Source organism: Vipera ursinii (genome assembly GCF_947247035.1).
Source record: "Vipera ursinii genome assembly, chromosome: 3".
In the NCBI taxonomy this organism is placed as follows: domain Eukaryota; kingdom Metazoa; phylum Chordata; class Lepidosauria; order Squamata; family Viperidae; genus Vipera; species Vipera ursinii.
Genome location: NC_139516.1, coordinates 211,213,399 through 211,231,648, shown reverse-complemented (window position 1 = coordinate 211,231,648; position 18,250 = coordinate 211,213,399). Strand labels below are relative to the sequence as shown.

Genomic DNA, 18,250 nt, shown 5'->3' with positions numbered 1-18,250 from the left:
TTTTAGCTCGCGGCGAAAGGAGCGAAGGTCGGGCGCCGTCCGGAGCTCAACTGGTAGCTGATTCCATAGCTCCGGGGTGCCCACAGAGAAGGATCTCCCCCTGGGGGCCACCAGTCGACATTCTCTGACCGGTGGCACCCTGAGGAGGCCCGATAGATAGATAGATAGATAGATAGATAGATAGATAGATAGATAGATAGATAGTGTGTGTGTGTATAAAAATATATAAATGTGAGGGGGGCCATTGCTTTTTAGCAGTGGACTTAATAATAATAAGTTGGAAGGGACCTTGGAGGTCATCTAGTCCAACCCCCTGCTCAGGCAGGAAACCTTATACCATTTCAGGCAAATGGCTGTCCAATCTCTTCTTAAAAACCTCCAGTGTTGGAGCATTCACCACCTCTGGAGGCAGGTGGTTCCACTGGTTAATTGTTCTCACTGTCAGGAAGTTTCTCCTTAGTTCTAGGTTGCTTCTCTCCTTGACTAGTTTCCATCCGTTGCTTCTTGGGCTCCCAAAGGCCACCCAATGGGACGGGGATAGGGGGGCGCCACCTCAGGAAAGGCAGCTGTGAGGGGGCTGGAGGGGGGGTCCCGGGCGCTGCCCCCCCCTCCGTACGGAAGAATTGTGCAAAAACAGGCTCCCAAATCTCTCTTATTCCAGGATTGGGACGATGCGCCTCTCCCCCCACCGCCCACCGCGAAATTCAGCCTGCCCCTGGCTTGAGTGGGCCAGGGCCTCCCCAAGGAGGGTGACCCGCGAGGAGGAGGACGGAGAAACCGGGTTCCCGCCTTCTCCGCCGGATAAACCTACGGGAAAGCCCGCCGTCCGAGGCCGCCGCGGATCTCCGGCGCCTACAACCTGACAGGATTCGCCGCTCCCGCGCGCTCCCGAAGCGCCGACCAATAGGAAAGAGGACGGCCCTCGCTCAGCCAATCAGCGCTCTCCTGCCGCCTGGGCGCCCCCTGGAAACGGGGCCCGGGAGGCGGGGGGGCGCCGTCTGCGCGTGCGCGGCCGAGTACGGAGGCCGCCACGGGACCGCCCGTCCGGTCGGAGTTGGGGGTGGGTGGGGGTGGGAAGGCGGGCTTCCGGGAAAAGCGCGGGCCAGACGGAGCGAGGCGCGGGTAAGGGCGCTTCGCGGGCCGCGGCGGGTGCCGTTGCCATGGAGACCCCCTTCGGGATCTGAGGAGCGTGGCGAAGGGAGGCCCGGAGCGGGCTGGGCCCAGATCCCCGGTAGCTGCGGAGGGGCTTTTCTCGGGCCCTGCCCGAGGGCGGATGGGGGGGAAGGAGGCCCTTAGTCCGGGTCCATCTAGGCCTCTGGAGACACCCCCCCCCGTCGATCTCCTCGCAGCTTCGGGGGCCTTCCGGTTGGGGGGCGCCCAATAATTGGGGAGGGGCGCTGAGGGAAAAATGAGGGTCCCTCAGGGGGTCCTTTTGGAGGGGGGGCGATGGGCGGGTCATCAGGAGAGGCCATTTAAAAAAAACAAAACCACCCCACCTAGATTTATTTATAAAATTCATTTTATTGATAAAAGTTTACATGGTTTATAAAACGCATATTTATTTCTAAGACGTATAGCCTTTGTTTATAAAGTGCGTATTGTTTATAAAGTTGATATGGTTTATAAGAGGTGCGTTTATCAAGGTGATATGGTCGATGCAATGCGTGTTGTTTATAAAATGTATGCGGTTTGTTCATAAAGTTTATACGGCTTATCCAATTGAGATGGTTTCCTTTATCAAATTGATCTGGTTTGTTGATAAAGTTTACATGGTTGATAAAATTGATACGGCTTGCTTATAAAATTTATATGGTTGGTTTGAATTATTAAACTTATTTATTTATTTATAAAGTTTATATTGTCGCCTACTCGCCCATAAATATTTCATTGCAAGTTGGCGAAGGAGCACAAAAGCCTTTCTGGCTTTTTCCTCCTCACCTGCAGGATTTGGTTCCTTGCAAGTTTATTTCTAGGGTGGTATTATTATTATTATTATTATTATTATTATTATTATTCACTTTTTTTAAAAAAACTGCCCATCTCCCTCATAGAGTGAGAAGCATCATAACCGGTCCGTGGGTTGTGCTTTATTTTACCACCACATTGTCCTTTGTTTAAATGCTCCTTCACACTAAGTTTGGCAGAAAACTGAAGCGTATATAGAGAGTCCTCGAACTCCTTAACAGTGTCGTTAAGCGAATCTGGCTTCCCCATTGACTTGGCTTGTCAGAAGGCTGCAAACATGACCCCGGGACACTGCAACCATAGTAAGTCCATGCCAGTTGCCAAGCATATGAATTTTGATCATGTGACCATGGGGATGCTGTAACCGTTGTGAGTGTGAAAACCTTTTTCAGTGCTGTTGTAACTTCAGTCACTTAAATGAAATGTTGTAAACTGTTTAGTGACGATTGGAAGTTACAACGTCACTGAAAAAAAGTGACATGTGATTGTTTTTCACACTTAGGCCCGCTGCAGCATCCCCATGGTCACATGATCAAACTTTGGATCCTTGGCAGCTGACTCATATTTATGATGTTCATAGAGCCCTGGGGTCATGTGATCATTTGTGACCTTCTGACAAGGAAAGTCAGTGGGGGAAGCCAGATTCACTTAACAACCGTGTGACTGAACAACTGCAGTGATTCACTTAATACCGGGCTTTTCAACCAGTGGTACGGGCACCTCCTGTGGTACATGGGCACCTGGCAGGTGGTACGCGACCATCCTAGAAAAGTGGTAGTGGGGAAGGGGAATGAGCTGAACCAGTGGCAGCACCGCACAAGCCGGAGCAAGAGACGGCTGGAGCTGCAGGGCTGTCAGGGCTCAGCGGAAGACCCAGGATCAGTGCCAGGATCCAGCTGGAGCTCAGCGCTGATCCTGGTGCTTCTACTGAGCCCAGAAGAAGCGCCGATCAGCTGGAATGTTGCAGCATCTCCAGGGTCTTGTGACTTACATTCAGATGCTTGGCAACTGATTCCTATTTATGACGGTCACAGTGTCCCAGGGTCATGTGGAGTGACCAAAACCTGCTGCAACCACCCAGCAGACGGGGGGGGGGGGGGGGAAATAAAAACCACACACCCCCACCCCACCCCCGCTGCCAATCCTCAACAGAAATGCTCACAACAACGAAAACCTCGGACAGGAGGTAGAACGCCGCCGGGCAGGCAGGCAGGTGTCTTGCTCGGCTCTGCTTGGGGGGCACTTTTTTCAGTGCCATTGTAACTTCAAACAGTCACTGAGCAAACTGTTGTAAGTCAAGGACTACCTGTACTTCATCACTTTTTTCCTTTTTTTTTGTCCTCACGTTTTTGACACTGCTAGGCGACTGGTGGTGCTCGGATGTTGCCATATCCTAAAAGCAGTACAGTGGGTGAAAAGGTTGAAAAGCCCTGACTTAATAAACCGTGGCAAGAAAAATTGTAAAAGGGGGCAAAACTCAACAAATTTCTCACTTAGCAACATACGTTTTGGACTGAATTGTCATTGTCAAAAATCGAGGACTACCTATAGTTTTTACTTTTATAAGTCAATGCAGTTGTTAAGTGAATCAGATGGTTGTTAAGCGAATCCAGCCTATTCAATGGGCATTTGCTGTTTACTGTAGAGCTGTTCCTTTGTACCAAACGTTGGGATGGGCTTGGACCAGACCAGGGGTAGGCAACCTTGGCTCTTTTATGACTTGTAGACTTCAACTCCCAGAGTTCCTGAGTAATTTAATTTTAATTTAATTTAATAATATTTCTATACCGCCCTTCTCCCTGAGGACTCAGGGCGGTTCACAGGGCAGAATAAAATACTAAATACAAACATTAAAAAGAGATTAAATGATTGCCCAAGTTAAAACAATTGGAATACAATTCTAAAACCCCAAGATAAAATTAAGAAACCAAAAATAAAAAAACCCCACCAATCCCCATCAGGCTAGGCCGGCTTGAACAAACAAAAACATCTTGAGATCGCGACGAAAGGAGCGAAGATCGGGCGCCATCTGGATCTCTACCGGTACCTGATTCCACAGCTCCGGAGCGCCCACAGAGAAGGATCTCCCCCTGGGGGCCACCCAGGCCACCCAGTAAGCATGGCTGGTTCAGGAATTCTGGGTATTGAAGTCCACGAGTCATAAAAGAGCCAAGGTTGCCTAAGTAATTTTTTTCCCTGTGGATTTTCAACCGAAGCTTGTTTGAGACCTTGAAATGCTCTGTGTGATGGGACAAAGAAGAAATGAAGAGAAATAAAATCCTATGGCAATATTTGTCAACAAATAAAATATTAAGAATAAAAGAAGTAAAAGGGAGGAATGTAAAGCTAGTTTATTTGATCAAGATAAAATATGTTATTACTTCTGGTTACACTTTTTAAACTTTTTACTGGCACCTGGACTGAGAAGATGTTTTATGGATTTGTTTATAGATAAATGTAACATTAGAGAGTATAAACACTAACTTTGTCTATACTTATGATAATTAGAAGTCATTCTGTTATCTTTTTCCTTATTGTATCCTTTCTCTTTTTCTTTTCTTGCACTTTTTTACTTTTATTTTTTTCTTCCTTCAAGTTTACTTTGAATTAGATGTTACTGTTATAATCAAAATTGTGAACAACAATGAAGTAATCCTCATCAGCAAGTAGAAACTCAGTCACAGTACAAGCTCATATTGGTGAGTACAAACTCACAGAAGGCATACTGTGATGATGATGATGATGATGATGATGATGATGATAATAATAGTAATAATAATAATAATAATAATAATATAAAGTTGGAAGGGACCTTGGAGGTCTTCTAGTCCAACCCCCTGCTCAGGCAGGAAACCCTATACCATTTCAGGCAAATGGCTGTCCAGTCTCTTCTTAAAAACTTCCAGCGTTGGAGCATTCACCGCTTCTGGAGGCAGGTGGTTCCACTGGTTAATCGTTCTCACTGTCAGAAAATTTCTCCTTAGTTCTAGGTTGCTTCTCTCCTTGACTAGTTTCCATCCATTGCTTCTTGTCCTGCCTTCGGGCGCTTTGGAGAATAGCTTGACTCCCTCTTCTTTGGGGCAGCCCCTGAGATACTGGAAGGCTACTATCAGGTCCCCCCTCACTCTTCTCTTCGTTAAACTGTTGACATTAATGATGATCCTGACAGCTTGAAGCCCATATGTGTGAGAATATTAACAGAATAACAGAGGTGGAAGGGACCTTAGAAGTCTCCTAGTCCAACCCCCTGCTCAGGCAGGAAACCCTACACCATTTCAGACAAACAGTTGTCCAGTCTCTTCTTAAAAACTTCCAGTGTTGGAGCATTCACAGCTTCTGGTGGCAGGCTGTTCCACTGATTAATTGTTCTCACTGTCAGGAAACTTCTTAGTTCTAGATTGCTTCTCCTTGATTAGCTTCCATCTGTTGCTTCTTGTCCTGCCTTCTGGTGTTTTGGAGAATAGGTTGTCCCCCTCCTCTTTGCAGAAGCCCCTCAAATACTGGAAGACTGCTATCACGTCACCCCAAGTTATTGCATGGCACATTTGTGGTAGCTAAATGATGTTCTCATAGGAGTCGTCGGTAGATTTTGAGCTTTAAGAAGTCTGTGGTGCCTCTTATAGGAGTGTGATGGCCTGAGATCTGGGCACACACAGTTGCTTGCCCTCAGCTTGCTTGATTGTGATGTCATTGTTGGTCTCTTGAGTCCTTGGATGGCATTTGTTTCTGCTCTGCTGAGATGGTTTCGTAAGGATTATTTTTTCATTGATGATTGTGTCTTGAAACTGCTGGCAAAAGCATTCAGTCTCGGAATCCATGGTTTTGTAGGATTTGATGTGATCTGCTGCTGTGCGGTTTCACGGGAATACGGCTGTATCTCTGAATGTTTCTTTGGTTAAAAGTATTCCTTATGTCTCCGGTTTCCAGATCCCCAGAGCCTTGCATTTTTTTTTTGGTGGGTTGGGAAGGGGGAGAGAGAGGAAAGCATCATCCAGAAACAGACCCTTCAGCTTGGTGGGGTCTGTAGTTGGGTGGGCTCACCGTATTTGGGGCTGGGTCCATAGAGCCCTCAGTTGTGGCCAGGGAATGCATGTAGAAACCTGGACTGCTTCCTTTCTTTCGCCCACAGAGTGCTCTCCAGCTACAAGTTAAACTAAGAAGAGATTCCAGCTAAAATAATCAGGGTAGGGAAATATAAACAGCTCTTCCGTGAGGTGTCCCTGGATGCTCTCCGAGCTTGGTTGCCTTCCTCCGGACGTTGCGTGACCCAACTAGGTAACATCATCAGTGCTAGAAGGCAGTGGGGCTTGAGGAGGAGGAATAGGAATGAGGGCTCGCTCTCCTGGTGCTCTCTGAGTCTGGCGGTTTTCTTGCAGACATTTCATGACCCAACTAGGTAGCATCATCAATGCTAGAATGCGGAGTGGGTGGGTTTGCAGAATGGAGGGAGGGAGGAGGAAGGGGAGGAGAAGAGGGAATGAAAAAGGAGGAGAACTGCGGGATCCTTGGTGCTCTCCGAGCTTGGTTGCTCTCCTCCGGAGGTTTCATGAGCCAGCTAGGTTTATATGCTACTGGCTTGCCCTGTCAGTCTTGGTATTTCCTTGATTAGGCTGTTTTATGATTAGCTTGTTTGCCAGCCTTGGTAGTTCCTTGAACTACCTTCCTTGTTAATCTTGGTGCTCCTATCAATGCTGGTTGCTGGTGTTTTGCTCTTTCCCATTCTGTTTGGCTTGTCTGTAGTCTCTTTCACACAGCACGTCGATATTGTATGCGTCTGCATATCTATTGAGGGGCAATTTAAAAACGTATCTATTTGAGCAGTCTGACCTGGTCTGATGGGTTAGGGTTGGGGTTTTAAATACATCTTAATTATTGTTTTAACCTTGGACATTTATTTAATCGCTTTTAACTTTTGTATCCTGTTTTTGTATTTATTGCCCTGTACACCGCCCTGAGTCCTTCGGGAGTAGGGCGGTATAAAAATATAATAAATAAATAAAATAAAATAAATAAATAAATAATTTACCAGAGCGCCAGGCTTCTAGAAATTCCGTAGCCTGTTTGAACTCGGCCTAGTCTAGGATGGTCACAGTCTCCCAGCTGAAACGATGGCTAAAGCTGTACATAACATTGTGAAATTAGAGAGGTTTTTTTTTTTCCCTTGTGTCTTCCGACTGGTAGCTGGAGTCCATTTGACCGGGGCAAAAGAGGTAGAAATAAAAAGGAAAGAGAAGAATGGAGTAGAGGCCTTTTTGGTTCTTCCCAATTAAGACTAGCAGTTCAAGCAGCGACAGCGCTTTATAACATTAGCGTCCTTGTTTTCTGACGGTCAGGTTGCGTTTCGGCTTGTTGGAAGACTCTTTGGTAAAACTTAATACGTTTTATATATTAAACCTGTGCATTCCGAAGTAAGCTCCGTTGGGTGAATAGAGCTTTCTCCTAGGTAAGAAGAAGAGGTAGAATAGAATAGAGCTGGAAGGGACCTTGGAGGTCTTCTAGTCCAGCCCTCCGCTTAAGCAGGAGAACCTACACCGCTTCAGACAAGTGATTGTCTAGTCCAGGGGTAAGCAACCTCGGCTCTTTTATGACTGGTGGACTTCAACTCCCAGAATTCCTGAGTCAGCTATGCTGAGGGGAAAGGGAGAGGTTTCCAAGGTGAGCCACGCTGGCTCAGGAATTCTGGGAGTTGAAGTCCATGAGTCACAAAAGAGCCGAGGTTGCCTACCCCTGCTCTAGTCTTTTCTTAAAAGATCTCCAGTATATTGCCCAACCTGCCCTCTCCCAGAAGGAGCATCCTCTTAGTTCAGTACATTGCACCTTCTTCCTCCAGGCAAGAGAATGATGAAAATACAATCAAATCCACATTTCCCACCCCTACCCAGAATATTCTTTATGATAACTGAGGATGGGTGGGTAGATTTATATTCTGCCTCTTCTCAAAACTACCTATTTATGGGATAGCAAGCTGCAAAATGCTGGGTGAGGTTGCAGGTGCCTCTGACCCGGCTAGCTGCGCTTGTCTACCCCTCCCCTTTTGACCAGACCAGGGTCTTTTTAGGCCCCAGAACAAAGAAGCTAGTTGTTGCTCCGTAGGGCAGGAGGGGGTAGGCAACCTTGGCTCTTTTAGGACTGGTGGACTTCAACTCCCAGAATTCCTGAGTCAGCATGGGGAATCTATGGCCCTTTTGTGACTCGTGGACTTCAACTCCCAGAATTCCTCAGCCAGAATGGGGGAATCTATGGCCCTTTTGTGACTCGTGGACTTCAACTCCCAGAATTCCTGAGCCAGCATGGCTCAGCTTGGAAGCCTCTCCCTTTTCCCTCAGCGTGGCTGGCTCAGGAATTCTGGGAGTTGAAGTCCAGAAGTGATAAAAGAGCCGAGGTGGCCTACCCCCGCCATGGGGTATCCAGCCATGAGCTGAACAAATTATGGAGGTCAGTCAAATTCGTTTCAGATAAGGTTGCTCCTCTTTTAAGACTAAACTTCTTTGGTGGTTCCAGGCACAAAGTGCATGTCATTAAGATGAAGAAGAAACTCCTGAGGATCAAGATACTCTTTCACACAGCTACAAAGAGCTTAAACGTTAACATTAGTCACTTCAGTAGCAGTCATTCAGACACAGCTTAATGCTGCAACAACGCTTTAGGCAGATCAAAATGGTTTTATTGGGGCTTTTAAGAAGGCTAGTAATCATCTACTACTTTGCAGGAACAAAGCCTAATTGGAACATTGCTATCATGGTGTACAGATTGTCCTCTTGAAACCATGCACTGCATTGTAAGCCAAAGAAATACTTTTTCCCTCCTGAATCATTTAAAATAGCTCCTGGTATTCTTTTTCCCCCCCTTAAAGCCGTAGGTCTGGTCAGGCAAGTATCTACGAAATACAGGTAGTCCTTGATTTACAACCGTTGATCTAGTGACCGTTCCAAGTTACAACGGCACTAAAAGAAGTGGCTTATGACCGTTTTTCACACTTAACGACCGTTGCAGCCTCCCCAGGGTCGGGTGATCAAAATCTGGACATTTGGCAACCCCCTCGTATCTACGACGGTTGGGGCATCCCCGGGTCACGTGATCAACTTTTGTGACCTGACAGAGCCAGATTTTGTTGCTAGCTTAACAACTGCAGTGACTCACTTAACAAATACGGCAGGAAAGGTCATAAAATGGGGGCACACTCATTTAACAACCGTGTTATTTAGCAACAAAAATGCAAATCAATTGCAATCATGAGTAGAGGATTGACTGTATGTGGAGATTCTCACGACATAGACAGACCTGTTGTTTTACCTGTATGCCTGCTCCATCGAAAGCTCCATTAATAAGTTAATGATGCTCTTGCCTTTCTGCCTCAGATTTAGTCATGGAGGAATCCTAAGGGGAAGAGTTTTGAAGAGGATACAGTATATGCAAAGCCACACTTCCTGAGAAAGCCAACTCATTTTGGTTTAGCTCTGTGGACCAAATCAGAAGAAGCAGCAGCAGCAGCAGCAGCGATCCTTAAAAGAGTTGGAAGCGCTGAATCTGCTGTTTTGGATACAGTGGGAGTCCCGGAGGTCCCCTCTCCCCAAAGAGAGATTAGCGTGTCATCAGAGCAGCTGTCCGTGGAGATAAAAAAAATCCATCTCTCGTCCCAAGACATCAGGAAACCTCCAGGACCTGTAAGTCTGCAAAAGGGGATCATCGATCATAAGAGTTTCATCTCTTGGAGGACCAAAAAAAATTATCCAATCGAAAATTAACTAGGCGGTGATTTCATGAGCTTTACTTCTGTTGCGGTCAGGGGGAGGTGATTGAAGTGCCAGGTTGAAGGCCTTTCTGAACTTTTAACAAGAGTGAGGCTTGGGGCCCTTTCAAGATTGATTGATTGATTAGGTGCCGTCAAATCACTGTCAACTCTTAGTGTGCACCTAGATATTCTCCATGACAATCTGTCCCTAACTGTAGGAGAAGGAGTGGCAGAACCTGGAGGCAGAGTCTAAAGAGGAATCGGCCTGGAATCCCTCCCTAGCCGCCAGCAGACTAGATCCCACCTTCCTTCACTGCCATTGACCATTATCTCACTTCAGCAGGTACCCCCCTCCCCCCATTAGTTGACAAGATTCCTGTGTGCTGTTTAGCAATACGTCGCTTTAATTGGACCTTCACTGTTTACTTGGTCTTTCATGCCTGACATTAATCTGGTCCTTCAATCTAGACTTTCGCAGACTGCAGAACGTTGGATTGGATCCCACGTATTTGATGGAGTAAAGAGCAATCCTAAAAACAGACGTAATAACCCATTTGCTACTAGTTTTTAAGGTACCGTAAGTGGTTGTGGGTTTTTGGCTGGAATTGACAAATAATAGTTGTTACCTTAGAAGAGGGGTCTTCAAACTTGGCCCTTTGGTGACTCGTGGACTTCAACTCCCAGAATTCCTCGGCCAGCGTGAATTCTGGGAGTTGAAGTCCACGAGTCATCAAAGGCCCAAGTTTGAAGACCCCTTCCCCAGAACATAGAATAACAGGGCTGGAAGGGACCTTGGAGGTCTTCTAGTCCACCCTCTGCTTAAGCAGGAGACCCTAAACCATTTCAGCCAAATGACTGTCCAGTCTCTTCTTAAAAACTCCCAGTGTTGGAGCATTCACCGCTTCTTGAGGCAAGGAGTTCCACTGGTTAATTGTTCTCCCTGTCAGGAAATTTCTCCTTAGTTGCTTCTCTCCTTGATTACTTTCCCTCCATTATTTCTTGTCCTGCTCTCAGGTGATTTGGACAATAGGGTCACCCCTTCTCTGTGAATTCTTTGCAGGAATGTTGTGTTGTTGTTTTTGTTAGCTTGTTTATAATGTGCATTTTGCGTCTCAGTTTCTCATTAAATGTTTTTTGAAACTGAAGTCACTAGGAAGGTTTGAAAACGTAAGTGGAGGCTTTTTGAGGTAGACTGGAGAGAAAATATCTGGTAATATCCATCTTTCCCACAGCATCCCTCTGGCCAGTTGCTGCCATGTATTCCCTGGTCTTCCTCTGTGCCCAGAAAGTTGTCTCCCACTACACAACTCTGAAAGATGCCCTGGGCTTCCTGCCGAAGGAGCTGTATCCCGTCCTGTTCAAGGCCGCCTTCATGGATAAGAGGACGCCCTCGCTCCAGCATTTAGTGCAGAACTGGCCCTTCCACGTCCTCAGTTTCCAGAAGCTCCTGTGCAAGTGTCAGCATTGCGAACGGGCCCTGATCCGGGAGAAGCCGAACAAGCTGTGCATCCAGGCCATCATCTTGGGGGTGGTGACGTATCTCATGAAGATGCTGGAGGATCGAACTCGTACCAAGAGGTACGCGTACGCCTTTGTTCTTTTGTCCCCGCGAGGGTTAAGGTTGGTGGGTAGCAGAATGTGCTTCTCCAGCGAGGCCAGAAAAATACAGGTGGTCCTCGGCTTGCAACAGCTCAGTTAGGCGCAAAGGCACCAAAAAAAGCGACTAGCGACCGTTTTTCGCACTTGCAACCGTTGCGGCCTCCTCATGGTCACGCGATCAAAATTCGGACACTTGGCAAACGATTCGTATTTACGGCCGGTGACTTTAACTGCCACAATGCAGCCCCAAATTTCTTGATGCTTGGTGAGACTTTTGTTAATTGAATTTTGCCCTGTTTTATGACCTTTGTTGCCAGAGTTGTTAAGTGAATCGTTGCAGTTGTTAATAACACGGTTTTTAAGTGAATCTGGCTTCCCTATTGACTGTGCTTGTCATACAGTTATTTATTTATTATTTATTTAGTTAGTTAGTTGCAAAAGGGGATCACGTGACCACACCACACACACACACACACACACACACGACACACTGTGAGTGTCGTCCGTAGGAGGAGGCAGTTGCCAAGCTCCTGGATTTAGATCATGTGATCCTGGGGATGTTGCAAAGGTCGTAAGTGTGAAAAACGGTCATCAGTCACTTTTTTCGGTGCCGTTGTAACTTCGAACGGTCACTAAACTGATGTAAGTCGAGGACTGCCTGTACAAAGTTAACAACAACAGATTCACTTAGCAACTGTGGCAGGGAAGGTCACAAAGCGGGGCAGAGCTCACTTCACTGTCTTGCTTAGGAACAGAAACAGTGTTGTGGTGTTAAAACCAGGCTTCCCTAAAATTTCTAATTTGGGGTGCCTCTCACCTGGCTCTTTCATTTCCAGTTGTCGTTCTATCACACCCTTAAACTTCTCCCCAGCATTTTTAAGACCCTGGCCCTCTTATCTTATCTGGAAATCCATTTCTCATAGCTCGTGATGCCTACACACGTTGTTAAAACCTTTGCTTGTGAAGAGAAAGGTTGGGTTCCTGTGCCTGATGTTCATTTTATTTGCCCAGTGCCCGTCCTGGACCCTTTGCCCGAAAGACGCTGAGTATACCAAACTGTACCCAATGAGGCAATCCAGTAGTAAAGCAATTTCTTCCAGGGACACCGGAATAATTTTAGCAAAGGAACACGGTGGACACAACAGAATCCTATTTCCTTCCTGGTCCCCTCAGAACACTTATTATTTTGTTGTTGTTGTTAGCTGCGAAGTCGTATCTGACCCATCGCGACCCCATGGACAACGTTCCTCCAGGCCTTCCTGTCCTCTACCATCTTCTGGAGTCCCTTTAAGCTCACGCCTCCTGCTTCAGGGACTCCATCCAGCCACCTCATTCTCTGTCGTCCCCTTCTTCTCTTGCCCTCAATCTTTCCCAGCATTAGGCTCTTCTCCAGTGAGTCTTTCCTTCTCATTAGGTGGCCAAAGGATTTGAGTTTTAGCTTCAGGATCTGGCCTTCTAAACAGCAATCAGGGTTAATGTCAGATAGATAGATAGATAGATAGATAGATAGATAGATAGATAGATAGATAGATAGATAGATAGATAGATAGATAGATAGTTGTTGTTAGTTGCGAAGTCATGTCCGACCCATCGCAACCCCACGGACAACGTTCCTCCACGCCTTCCTTCTCCTCTACCATCTTCTGGAGTCCCTTTAAGCTCACGCCTACTGCTTCAGTGACTCCATCCAGCCACCTCCTTCTCTGTCGTCCCCTTCTTCTCTTGCCCTCCACCTTTCCCAGCATTAGGCTCTTCTCCAGTGAGTCCTTCCTTCTCATCAGGTGGCCAAAGTGTTTGAGTTTCTGCTTCAGGATCTGGCCTTCTAAAGAGCAGCCAGGGTTGATCTCCTCTAGGACTGACCGGTTTGATCGCCTTGCAGTCCAAGGGACTCGCAGGAGTCTTCTCCAGCATCAGAGTTCAAAGGTCTCCATTCTTTGGCGCTCAGCCTTTCTTATGGTCCATATTATTTAGGCTTGTGCAAAGGGTGACCTCTAGGAAGGCAGACCAGCCCACTCGGTGATCAGCTGGAGTAATTACAGATGCCACGTTTCCCCAAAAATAAGACCCAACCAGGAAAATAATCCCTAGCGTGATTTTTTTCAGGACGCTCGTAATATAAGCCGTAGGCCCCCAAATAAGCCACCGTTAAGATTGTCAGCCAGGCGGACACATTTAGATTAGATTAGATTTTTTTTTCTAGATTAGATAACCTTTATTGCCATTTTATACTGTGGGCGCAACGGCACACATTAAAAATGGAATGTAGTTGCTTGCTCTCAAGTGTACACATACGTAGCACACATTTAAAACATACTCTATACAACATAGGTATAGACCTACACCCTTACATTGAAGTAACATATAAATATTAATCGCAATCACATTTAGGACCGTATTTCCCTGAAAATAAGACCAAACTGGAAAATAAGCCTTAGTTAGTGCATCTTTTGGAACAAAATTAATATGAGACCCGGTCTCATTTTTGGGTAAACATGGCAGTCCTCACCTTACCACAGTTCATTTAGCGACCAACGTCACCACGGCCCTGAAAAAAGAGACTTATGACCGTTTTTCACACTTAACGACTGTTGCAGCATCCCCAGGATCACATGATCCAAATTCAGAGGCTCGGCCACTGGCTCACATCCACGAGGGTTGCGGTGTCGCCCGGGATCACGTGATCCCCTTTTGTGAATCTCTGACGAGCAAAATCAACGGGAGAAGCCGGGCAGCTTCCCAGCTCTAGCGATTCACGTGGTAGGCAGCTTGCACCAAGCCAGGCCAGCAAACTCGACTCCTAAAAACTTTTAAGCAAGGCATCCTTCGTCTTAAAACTATAATGCTTTTAAGCAAGGCATCCTTCGTCTTAAAACTATAATGCGGCTTTTGGAAAGCCAAATGAAACATATCTTATTCACAAACTAAAATGAGAGATTTTGGCTTTGCACGGAGGACAGGTCCCAGATAAGCAAAAGTTACTTTGGGGTCCCCGAGCGTGGTTGTTTTCTCGGAAGACGTTTCATGACCCAACTAGATAACACCATCAGTGTTAGAAGGGAGTGAGGTTTCATCGTGATAGCACAGATGCGGTCAGCTAGTTTTCATGAAATGTCCCCAAGCAAATGACCAAGCTCAGACACCGCCAAGGCCCCACAGTCGTCCTCCTCCTCCTCCCTGCAAACTGCACTCCCTTCTAGCACTGATGATGTTACCTAGTTGGGTAATGAAATGTCTGGAAGAAAACCACCCAGCTCAGAGGGCACCAGGGACCCCACAGTCGTCGTCTTCTTCTTCTTCTTCTTCTTCTTCTTCTTCTTCTTCTTCTTCTTCTTCTTCTTCTTCTTCTTCTTCTTCTTCTTCTCCTCCTCCTCCTCCTCCTCCTCCTCCTCCTCCTTCTTCTCCTCCTCCTCCTCCTCCTCCTCCTCCTCCTCCTCCTCCCTGCAAACTATCTTCTAGCACTGATGATATTACCTAGTTGGGTAATGAAATGAGAGAGCAGCAAGGACCCCACCGTCCTCCTGCTTTAACGGCTTTCCTTTTTGCAGCAAGGGTCAGCGCTTGCAGATCCTGGACATGACGGGCCTGCAGGATGAAGGGCACGGGCCGGAGAGCATGAGCCTGTGGTCCAGGACGGTCACGCTGGCCAAGGCCTGCCTGGATGTCTCCAAGCAGCAGAGCAAGTGCTTGAAGCGCTCTTCCAAGCGGAGGAAGGGCCCCTACAGCAGCTCGGTGGCCCAGCCGGCGCCCCAGCCCATTTCCGTGGATGTCTGGGTGGACCTCTTTGTCAACAGCACCTCCTACGTGGTGCTGAAGGACGCCCTGCAGATCAACAGCGGCAACGCCCTGCGCCTGCGCTGCCGGGACTTCCGGGCAGAAGAGCTCTCCATCGCCAGCACCGTGGGGCTCCTGGAGTTCCTGGACCCGGCCGGGGTCCGGCAGGTGGACCTGCGTTTCAACAACCTCGGCCTCTCCGGCCTCAGGGTGGTCCTCCCGTACTTGACCAAGTTCACCAACCTGGCCAGCCTGAAGCTGCCCTACAGCAACATCGACGTCCGGCGTCTGACGGTGGGCATGGAAGGGAGCCTGCAGTACTTCGCCAACCAGCTCAGCCGCATGAGCTGCCTGAAAGAGCTGAACCTGGGCTCCTCCCGGCTTTCGGGAAAGTTGCGGCAACTCCTGGGGTAAGAGATCCAGGCGGAGCGGCTCTGCCCACGGGGCAGAGGAGGGGAAGGCCGAGTTCCTCCTTCGAGCAAAGTGGCCGCGCTCCCATTCAGAAATTTCATTTCCATTTGCCGCCTGTCTCTTCCACCACCCCCTCCCTCCGATAATTTTTATTTTTATTCTTTATGATTCATTTGTCAAAATGTAAAATACAAAAATGAGAAACAGGGGAAAATAGGGAAGGAGAAGAGGACGAGGAAAAAGCGTAGGGTGACGCGGAGAGGGGAAAGGGTTAAAGTTTGTAGGATGCCATGCGTTTGTGGGCTTAATGTGTACTTTTGCGTTGCTTTTTATTTGTTTAAATCTCTCCTGTGCTGCCTTTCACTTCTTAAAAGACCCACTAAATTGGTGGCGCGCAAGCTGAACAGTTGACCAGTGGAACGCTCCAACACTGGAAGTTTTGAAGAAGAGACTGGACAACCATTGGTCTGGAATGGTCTAGGGCAGGGGTAGGCAACCTCGGCTCTTTTATGACTCGTGGACTTCAACTCCCAGAATTCCTGAGCCAGCATGGCTGGCTCAGGAATTCTGGGAGTTGAAGTCCACGAGTCATAAAAGAGCCGAGGTTGCCTACCCCTGGTCTAGGGCAGGGGTAGGCAACCCTGGTATAGGGTTTTCTGCCTGAGCAGGCGACTCTTGTTATTTTGTAATCTCAAGCCTTGGCATGGATGTGGGCCTTGAAACCTTTAATGAAGCCCCAGAGAGCTTCAGGGCACGTTCTTGAATTGTAATTTTCAGGGCGCCCAAAAGGGAGATTGGGAAAAAAAGAAAAAGAAAAGATATATATATATTCACGGTTGGATTCATTACTTATAACTGCTTAAGTGCATATCCTTGGGCAAATGAAACACATTTGATTTGGCATCCTTTTTTCTCTTCCCCCCCCCCCCCCCATTTTCATTTTATTAGTTGGGGTTGAATATCTTTTTGCGTTACTTAGATCATACCGCGTGTAAGGTTTTGTTGTTGTTTTTAAAATTAGGGTAAGCCCCCCCCCCCAGACTTAACCTGCGGCGAGATGGGCGGTCAGTAAATTTCATCGGTAAAACAACCAGCCTTGGCTGTGACTCTTGGCCACGCGTCCTTGGCGCCCGGCAGGCCGGGCCCAAGGGTGCTTCCACTCCAGAAACGGCCGCAGAGCTCGTTGTGTTCCCAGCCTGGGTGGGGTGGGGGGGCTGTAGAGCATAACATGGGGGGGACAGGGGGGGCTGCCAGTCCTTAAGCGGCCTTCTCTCTCGCTGTGTCTGCAGGGACCTGCGAAGCCCGCTGGAGAGCCTGGAGCTGGCCTTTTGCTGCCTGCTGCCCAACGACTTCGCCTACCTGTCGCAAAGCCTGCACACCTCGGCCCTGAAGAAGCTGGACCTGAGCGGCAACAACCTGTCCGACAGCCTCCTCCAGCCCCTGCAGGGCCTGCTGACCGAGGCCGCCGCCTCCTTGCTCCACCTGGACATCATGGAGTGCCGGCTGATGGACACCCACCTCAACCTGCTCCTGCCCGCCCTCTGCCGCTGCTCCCGCCTCCGCTACCTGGGGGTCTTCGGCAACCCCATCTCGGCCAAAGGGGTGAAGAACCTGCTCCACAAGACGGTGGGCCTCTCGGACCTGCGGCTGGTCATCTACCCCTACCCCGTGGACTGCTACGGGGACGACCTGCCCTGGCCCCCCACCTCCTCCAACCTGCTCAACGGCTCCGTGGACGAGGAGAAATTCTCCCGGGTCAGCAACGAGCTCCAGCAGATGCTGCTGAGCGCCAACCGGGCGGACGCCATCTGGACCACGAACCTTTGTCGCCACAACAGCCTCGACTATTTCAGTTTATAGCCCCCCCCCCGCCCCCACTTGGACCTCCGTACTCTTCTCCTCCAAAAGAGGGAATAAACCCCCTCCTCTCCCCTCTCTTGTCGCTGATCTCAGCCCCCCCTCCTCCCGGAAGCCACATGGGAAAGGAGCCAGCGAAGGGGAACCCCCACGCAGGGAGGGGGGGCACAGTTGGGGCAAGGGGGGGCACTCTGCCCTCTTTCCATCTCTGCTGAAGATGGATGCCAGCCCGGAGGGCCAGTTCCAGCGTTATTCTTCTTTTCCATTGCAATTCCAATGCATGTAGCAAGGGGGGGTGGGGGGGGGTGGGGGGGTGGAACAGTCATTTTCCTGGTTGGTTGATTGGGTTTGTGTTTTTTTTCTTTCTTTTTTTAAAAATTCTGTACATGAGAATGTAGCGTTCTGTTGCTGTGTGTGGGGGGGGTGGTCCGAGACGGGAGGGTGTAGTTGGGCGCTTTTCGCCTCTTGTCGTTTGCCCTCTCGTGTTGGTCGGATAAGGTGGGAGCAGGAAGGCTTGTGGGTCTCGGGTTTGGAGGGAAGCCTTGTTTTACGACGGGCGGCGGGGACGGGGAAGACGACACGACGGCTTTTATCTTTGAAATAAAAGACGATGGCTCTCCGAGCAAAAATACTGGAATCTTGTCATTTACTTGCGGGAAGGGTTAGGGTTCTGCCTGAAGCGCCAGCTGTTTCCGACTTGAATTAAAGTTCTGATCGAGCTGAAGCTGAACTACGGATGAGTAGACAAAATGTGAAACTTACAGCCGTAGTGGTGCAGTGGTTAGAAGGCAGAACTCTCGCGACTGCCAGCAGTTCGATGCTGAGCGGCTCCAGGCTGACCCGTCCTTCCAAGATCAGTCAAATGAGCACCCAGATTGTTGGGCTACACGTGCTGACATTTGTACACCGCTCAGA

At 48.4% G+C, this 18,250-nt stretch overlaps 1 protein-coding gene across 9 annotated transcripts; it reads left to right on the top strand.

Moving 5' to 3' along the window:
* Positions 1 to 1,029: 1,029 nt before the first annotated feature.
* LRRC14 (leucine rich repeat containing 14) lies at positions 1,030 to 17,964 on the top strand. 9 transcript variants are annotated; one of them, XM_083360084.1, is made up of 8 exons: positions 3,616 to 3,706; positions 4,071 to 4,664; positions 9,324 to 9,629; positions 9,916 to 10,040; positions 10,166 to 10,239; positions 10,930 to 11,275; positions 14,842 to 15,477; positions 16,768 to 17,964. In XM_083360084.1, the coding sequence occupies exons 6-8, from the start codon at positions 10,953 to 10,955 to the stop codon at positions 17,336 to 17,338; spliced, it is 1,530 nt and encodes a 509-aa protein (XP_083216210.1). In that variant the 5' UTR covers positions 3,616 to 3,706; positions 4,071 to 4,664; positions 9,324 to 9,629; positions 9,916 to 10,040; positions 10,166 to 10,239; positions 10,930 to 10,952; the 3' UTR covers positions 17,339 to 17,964. The 9 variants fall into 9 exon arrangements, with proteins under 9 accessions (XP_083216204.1, XP_083216206.1, XP_083216203.1 ...); XM_083360081.1 differs by having other exon boundaries at positions 3,617 to 3,706; positions 10,166 to 10,269; XM_083360078.1 differs by lacking the exon at positions 3,616 to 3,706 and adding an exon at positions 1,030 to 1,122 and having other exon boundaries at positions 4,562 to 4,664; positions 9,916 to 10,239.
* Positions 17,965 to 18,250: the final 286 nt, after the last annotated feature.